Source organism: Otolemur garnettii, unplaced genomic scaffold (genome assembly GCF_000181295.1).
Source record: "Otolemur garnettii isolate 467f Iridium unplaced genomic scaffold, OtoGar3 scaffold00010, whole genome shotgun sequence".
Taxonomy (NCBI): Eukaryota; Metazoa; Chordata; class Mammalia; order Primates; family Galagidae; genus Otolemur; species Otolemur garnettii.
In genome coordinates this window covers 9874598-9882109 of record NW_003852405.1, presented here as the reverse complement: position 1 = coordinate 9882109, position 7512 = coordinate 9874598, and the positions used below count along the sequence as shown (strand labels likewise).

At 38.0% G+C, this 7512-nt stretch overlaps 1 protein-coding gene across 1 annotated transcript in view; it reads left to right on the top strand.

Moving 5' to 3' along the window:
* Nucleotides 1–297: 297 nt before the first annotated feature.
* AGL (amylo-alpha-1, 6-glucosidase, 4-alpha-glucanotransferase) overlaps nucleotides 298–7512 on the top strand; it is a 76312-nt gene continuing 69097 nt past the window's right edge. Inside the window, exons 1-2 of the mRNA XM_003784122.2 lie at nucleotides 298–397; nucleotides 949–1098. Coding sequence (XP_003784170.1) covers nucleotides 1017–1098 — 82 coding nt within the window. The 5' untranslated portion in view covers nucleotides 298–397; nucleotides 949–1016. The remainder of the gene's footprint in view (nucleotides 398–948; nucleotides 1099–7512) is intronic.

Below are 7512 nucleotides of genomic sequence, written 5' to 3'. Positions count from 1 at the left end.
TCCAGCCTGCACCTGAGACCCTGCGGCGGCCGCGCTCTCGCGAGACTTGCGGTCGGGGCGCGCTGTCTGGCCGGCGGTCCGGAAGTGGGCCGGGGACCCGTCTGCGTCCACCCCGGAGAGTGCGCGCTCCGCCCCGTGGGGTCCGCGGTCTCCTACGGCCCTGCGAGAGGCGGAGTCGCCGGGAAGCTCCCTGGCCTCGCCGGCTGCCCGGCCCCATCCTGGCCGCCGCAGCCCCTCCCTTTGCCCTTCACGGCGCCCGGCCCTCCTTAGGCTGCTGTCAGCCGCCGGGCAGCTGGCCTGGCCCCTTTTGCTTTCCTTCCCGTCCCCTCCTCTGACCCTAACGCCAGAGTCGCGGGTCCTGCAGTGTCCCAGCAGCAGCACGTATAACTTGCTCGGCGTAAGTGCTCGGAATGCCGCTGGCAGCGCGGGGAAATGCATTCCTTCTATCTATAGCTCTGTCCGTACATCCTCTGTCTACTGCAGCTATTCCAGGGGCAACAACTGCTTCACTCTGTTCTCATCTCCCCATTGGTGGCTTCCGACCCGAATTTGGGAATGGGGAGATCGCCCACCTGTTATCTTTGAGCAGACTAATCTCTAGTAAGCATAAATGCCAGTTGGAGCCTGCAGAGCCCTTTGGCGTGGTGCTAAGAATTTCCCCCCAATTCCTAATGTATTGCTTTTCTCTGAGAATGCTTTCGGTTTTTTAGGTTCTTTTTTTTTTAATTGTAAGAATATATAGTACAGTATTGTTCGCTTAGGTCTCACTTATTCTACTCGAAGGGAGGAAACACCTATTGGGCACCTTCATCTGATTTATAAGATTCATCCTTTTTCATTCCTCTGCTAGGATTAAAACACATTTAGAGCATGTAAGTGCTGCTGTCAGCTCTGGAGAATTTACAGTAATAGTTACTTTCTTTATCTTAATTCCTTTTTATTTTGTAGGGGTAACTTACTCGACTTCGGAGTTCTTTTAACTCTTCAGGTAGATTTCAAATCCTCTAGAAGCCAAAATGGAACACAGTAAACAGATTCGAATTTTAATTCTAAACGAAATGGAAAAGCTGGAAAGGACCCTCTTCAGACTCGAACAAGGTCAGTAGCAAGTTGTTTGATTCACTTGTTTGTGTCTTTAGAAATTTTAATTCATTGGCTCGGCGCCTATAGCTCAACCGGCTAAGGCGCCAGCCACGTACACCTAAGGTGGCGGGTTCGAATCCCCAGCCCGGACCCGCCAAACAACAATGACGGCAGCAACCAAAAAATAGCCGGGCGTTGTGGCGGGCGCCTGTGGTCCCAGCTACTTGGGAGGCGGAGGCAAGAGACTCGCTTGAGCCCAGGAGTTGGAGGTTGCTGTGAGCTGTAATGCCACGGCACTCTACCCAGGGGGACAGCTTGAGGCTCTGTCTCCAAAAAAAAAAAAGAAATTTTAATTCATTGACAGTCCTATTGAAGGACTTAAAACTTTAAGATCCATATAATTTCTAAGGATCTTTCTAGAACTTGATTCATGCAAAGACAGTGCTGTGTTCTGCAAATATCACAAATAAAGGGTGATTTGAGTTAAAAATATTTTATATCTGTCATGTTAGGGCAAGAATAAAATAGTTCACTTTTCTTTGCGTGTTAACTCCGATTTAACACAGAAGTTAGCATTGGAAGATTGACCATATTATTTCCAATAGCATTTATTATTAAAACTTGGTAAATTTTTTCATATATAGTTTTACTTTCAGCATATCTGTAGTTTTGCTTTTTTATAGTTGTCACTCTTTTCCTTTACTGAATCTTCGAATTGATAAAATAGTTTACGCCAAAAAGTATAGTTAAACTATCGTTTATGTTTATCAGAAGCTTCTCAGATATGGAGACGGCAAAAGCTGAAAATATTTTCTTGCCAAGTAAAAAGTGAAATAACTGATCAGGTTATGATGAAATATATTCAAGCTGTGACTTAAAAGATCAAATAATATTTCTAGTTGATTAATTTTTATTTTGATTAGCATTTTGACTAATAGATGCTTTATTTTCTTAGGCTTTGTATTTTCAACATTTAAAAACTTGACACTTATTTTCTGCGAACATAACTTACAAAATAGAAGTTTAATGAGCAAAAAGTAAAATACTGTCCCATACCAAGTGCATGTTGATTATCATCAATATTTTGAAGGAATTTATTTATTTCTCTAATATTTTAAGAGTGAAATTTTCTTTTCAGATTAATATGAAGGTACAATTAGGTTAACAGTGTTTGCATTTGTTAGGTAAAGTTCCTGAAGAGTTAAATGTTTGAAAACATTTCAGCCATCAAATATGTTACCATCATGCCAAACCCTCTTCTTCCAGCTTTGTCTGGCATTTAAAAATCACTGAGTACTTATTCCGTTTTTGGCTTTCCTGACTCTGCACTTTTCTGGTTTTGATTTTTTTTTTTCTCTCTACCCTGTTGTGTATTCCTGTCAGCTGGGTGCCTCTTACTGGGCTCTCCACCTTCAACATTTTAATATATTGTGGGGATCTTGTAGGAATCCTTTCTCTTTCTGTTCTCCTGCTATTAAGGAATGATACATTCTCAGGGGCTTATTTGCTGCCTCTATGCTGATGACTCCTTTTGAAAGAAGGGCCTTGAGTTTAGCTGTCTTTTTGGCAGCTTTCTGACAAGTGTAGAGAACCAGGATTTTCCTGGCTCTGCTGCTAACAAACCATTTAACTTTAGTCAGGCTATGTTAATTCTGAGCATTAATTAATTTATTTGTGAAATGAAAGTAATAATTTCTGCCAGTTGCGGTGGCTCACACCTGTAATCCTAGCATTCTGGGAGGCTGAGGCACATAGATTGCTGAGTTCAGGAGTTCAAGACTAGTGTGAACTAGAGCAAGACCCCCAACTCTATCACAAACAGAAAAACTAGCCAAGTCCTGGCTGCTTGGGAGGCTGAGGCAAGAGGATTGCTGAAGCCCAAGTGATTGCTGTGAGCTGTGATGATGCCATGTCACTCTAGCCTGGGCAACAGAGTGAGACTCTGTCTAAAAAAAGAAGAAGAAGAAAGTAATAATTTCTGCTCTTCTACCTTCTTTGGTTTTGAGGTTCACAGTTAATAATATATGGCTTCATAGTGATAGATCACTCTATCTGTGTATTCCTGCCTTGAATCTTGGCTTCAGCCTGATACTGTACTGTAAGCATTAGGAGAACTCCACTCAGACACATGTAAATCTAATATGTCCACAAACATCCTCTTCTTATTCTTAATGTGTCTTTACTTTTCAGCTTTTCTGTTCATTTTAGTGATATCTCCATTTTTATAGCTTCCCAGGCTAAAAGCTTATATTCTTCTTTGGTGATTTTTTTCTCTTTAACTGTAATTTTTCATTAAATTCTGTAATTTCTTTCCAAATATCTCTGCTTACCTGTTTCTTATTTCATATGTCCAAATTTAGATGCCAGAATAATCTTACGTAATCTATTCGCTTTTTATTAATTGGTTCTACAAAATCAAATTTAAGCACCTTTGTCTGGTTTCCAAGACATTCTGCAATGGGACTCCACCTTCCCTTGTCAAGATTATATCTTGTCATTCTCCACCATTGGTGTCTTACATCTTCACAGTTACCCATTCATTTCTGTTAAATGTCTCTCCAATAATTTTTCTCAGGCCTGTCATTACACTCCCCACTCCTGTCAGATTCCTCTGTATCAAATTCCTTTTACTTTCATTCTGTATGTTCCCTGCCTTTCACCTTTCAGCTGAAATTTCACCTGCTCTGTGAAATCTTTCCTGAATTTTTCAATATTTGCTCTCTTTGGTTTCAGATTACACAGTAAACACAGAACAATTAAGTGCTGAATAATAAAACAGTGTCCTAAAAGTTTGTTAGTTTACAGCGTCAAACTAAGATCTGTGAGGATAGGGACTTACAAACCTAGTCCAGTGTACAACAATTCATAAATACGTAAAGATTGATTACTAAAACTCCAATAAAAACTAGCAAAACTTGTTAAGTTCAGCCACGCTATTTGAAGAGGGAACTTGAAGGGTTTATGAACTAAGAATGATGTGGTTGGCTCTGTGACTCTAGTTAAAACCAGTGCCTTTATCCAAATGCTACAAATGGGGATATGTCATTATTTTTTGCAGTGCCGATGTGATCATATTATTTTAGAAAATAATTTGTCATGTAAAAGATGAAGAGAAGAGACGCTGGAGATAAGTTATTGAGAAGGCTGTTTTAAAAATCTGGTTAAAGATAAGGATTTAAAGGGATCAGAGTTGAAAAGGAGGGGACACATTTTAAAATTCAGACTTAGTGACCAACTGAATATGAAGAAAACCTCTGGCAATTTTGGGCTCTTTTGTATATAATTGGTCACAAAATCCCTCATTTTTCTTTCCTTCTCTCTTTTCCCAAAGAAAGGATTCTATCTCATTTACAACGCTGATATCTCTATGAGTTCTTCTAATTCAACAAGTATACATTAAATAATTCTCTTTTCTAGTCAAATCATGCCCCTTTCCTGTATTTCCTGTCTCATTTAGTGGCAGAATAATCAACAAGGTCACTATTTCCCAAACCTGGAATTCCTCCATCTTTTATAATAAGTTGGTGAAATATATAATTTTTGTTATTCTTTTAAGAAAACGTTTATTTACAAAGATTCTTTGATTAGAAAATTGAGTTTCTGTTAATTGAGTGGAGAAAAGAAGACAGAAATTTTTTGTTTACAATAAAAATAATCAGTCCTCTGATTATTAAGTTGCCTATAAGAAGTATACGGGTAACCTAAGTAAAATATTCCTAGTGTTAGCATGAGGAATAAGATAGCCACACCATGTACTGCTATGACCGAAGCTAATTTTAGCAAAGAAAATGATTGATTGTGGCATCTGACGTACTCTCGGTGTCATATTTCATTTACTGTATATGAGAATTTGGTTTCAGTGATTTGGATTTGAGGTCTACAGAGTGGCTCTGTACCCCTAAAGGTATGCACTGAACTATCTGTTGAGATACAGAAAAGAAAGTATAGAATCTTTGTTTCTACCCATTTTAGTTTTTTTAAAGCACTTTAATTTTGCTAAGTATGAATTGACATTAATGCTGTCTATATGTCAGATGAGTTGTACACAAAAAACACATACTCTTGAGGAACAGGTGGAGGTTGTAGGTCTGAAAGGAGTTGACAGCGCCACCCTCTTTTGCTTGTTTGAATTGTATTGCCATGAATAATTGCACTTTTTCCCTAAGCTGTGTTAAATGGATACACAGGGTACCTTAACTTAAATATTAGAGTCTTTTTATTTTTTATTTTTTAAGAGAGTGGTAGGGTTTTTACTCTGTTGCCTAGGCTGGAGTGCAGTGACATGAGCATAGCTCCCAGTAACCTGGGCCCAAGCAATCCTCCAGCCTCAGCCTCCTGAATAACGGTGACTACAAGCAAATACCACCACACCATGCTAATTTTTTGAGTTTTTTGTAGAAATAAGGTCTCACTGTGTTGTCCAGGCTGGTCTCAAACTCCTTGTCTCAAGCAGTCCTCTTGCCTGGCCTCCCAAAGTTTTTGGATTACAGGTGTGAACCAAGGCACCAGGCCATAGTAGAGTCTTTTCCATATTTTTTAAAGACAGATAGGGTAACAGTGAACATCTCTTTTACCTCATAGTAGTTGTCCGACTTAAAGATGAGTTAGAAAGCCTTTGAGATTTGTCCTTTTCAGGAATGATAGCCTCTGATGGTATGATACTTAGAAAATATTTTTAGAAAATATATAAACATTTCATTTGACTCCCGAAGGCAAACATGAGTGAGAAGTTAACTGCTTTTTTGGAGGCAATTGATGCTGTCAAGCAGAGCATGGCTTCTTTTTCCTGTAAAGGTTCAGGTAGCAAATCTCAGCTTTGCAGATCCAGCCCCTGCCCTCGGTTGTAGCAGCCATTGGCAATGCTTAAATGAAGAATGTAGCTCTGCTCCAGTAAAACTGTACTTACAGAGACAGGTATTGGGCAGGATGTAATTTGCTGACCCTTGCTATAGAGAAAGCATTTCGAATGTATAATTTTAGAAATGCTTTTATCATTATATGATTTTACTCATATTAATGAATTATCTGCTCATTTGAAAAATCTGATAATGGAATTTTCTAATCTGTTTAAAATATCCCAATTTCAGTTGGTTTTCAAATAATCTGTTTAATATGTAAATAAGGAATATCTGTTAACTTAAAAGAACAATTGCTGAATATCAGGAAAAATGTGCTAGCCATAATTCAGCAAAAATCTTTACATAATTGGTGAATGGGTTTGAAAATTGATAACATGCTTTAATTACCATAACCACTGACAGGTTCTTTCATTTGGATTTGGGTATATCTTTTCATAATATTTTTTGCATCTCTGAGGCTATTAAAAATTATCAAAATAAAAAGAACTTGGAATCTGAATCACTTGATCACAAAATATACAACCAAAACTTTCAAAAGTAATAGACTTCATTTAATCACATTGCTTTCACTGGCAGATATTATCAATATTAATTTTCCATTCATTAATAACATTAGTTATTCAAAATGTTATTTACTTTATTACCTTATGTTTCATAATCTATATAATTATTAGAACACCATACATGTATATCATATAAATAAATAATAAATAAATATTGTTTTTGGAAATGTTTGCCTTTTTTTCCCTAAAGGTAGACCAGTGATACAAGTACTATTTTAGAGATTTTAGATCAATATTCACCTTTGTACAACAGATTCTCTGAATGCTTGTGTAATTATAAAAACAATATTTGTATAAACTTAACAGGGGACAGGTTGTACAAACATGCCCGGACAGCTAATATACCCAGACAAATAAGCCACACTCTGCATCACAGCATCAGTTTCCTTCAAAAAAGCAGCCCACTTTCTCATTTGTACTTGAGCAAAATGACACCGTTTTACCTAATCATACATGGGCTTATTCTTGAAAAGGTGTAGATATTTGTGTAGGTATTTATGTCTTTTGTAGTCACTAAGCATTCATGTTATACTTTTTTGTTCAGTTATTCCTCAATCTATTCCTTTATCATTGTAGTTCCAATTTGAAAATGATTCCCCATTATGAGATTATAGAAATGTATACAAAGCCTTCTTTCTGTGCTTTTTATTTAAAAACAATTAGTGTTATACCTTTAAAACAATTTTTAACCTGCTTTTTCCCTCTACTTGTAGTATTATTATGTGTATTATGTGTATAATCTACCTCCCTACTTACTGCCATGTTTCAGCCACACATTTTTCCAGAAAAGATTTTAAAAGATCTACTTAAATAAGTAAAATGTAACAAAATAAAGTTTTAAATGCTGGCTTGGCACCTGTGGCTCAAGCGGCTAAGGCACCAGCCACGTACATCTAAGGTGGTGGGTTCGAATCCAGCCCGGGCCTGCCAAAATAACAATGACGGCTGCAACCAAAAAATAGCTGGGCGTTATGGCGGGCGCCTGTGGTCCCAGCTACTTGGGAGGC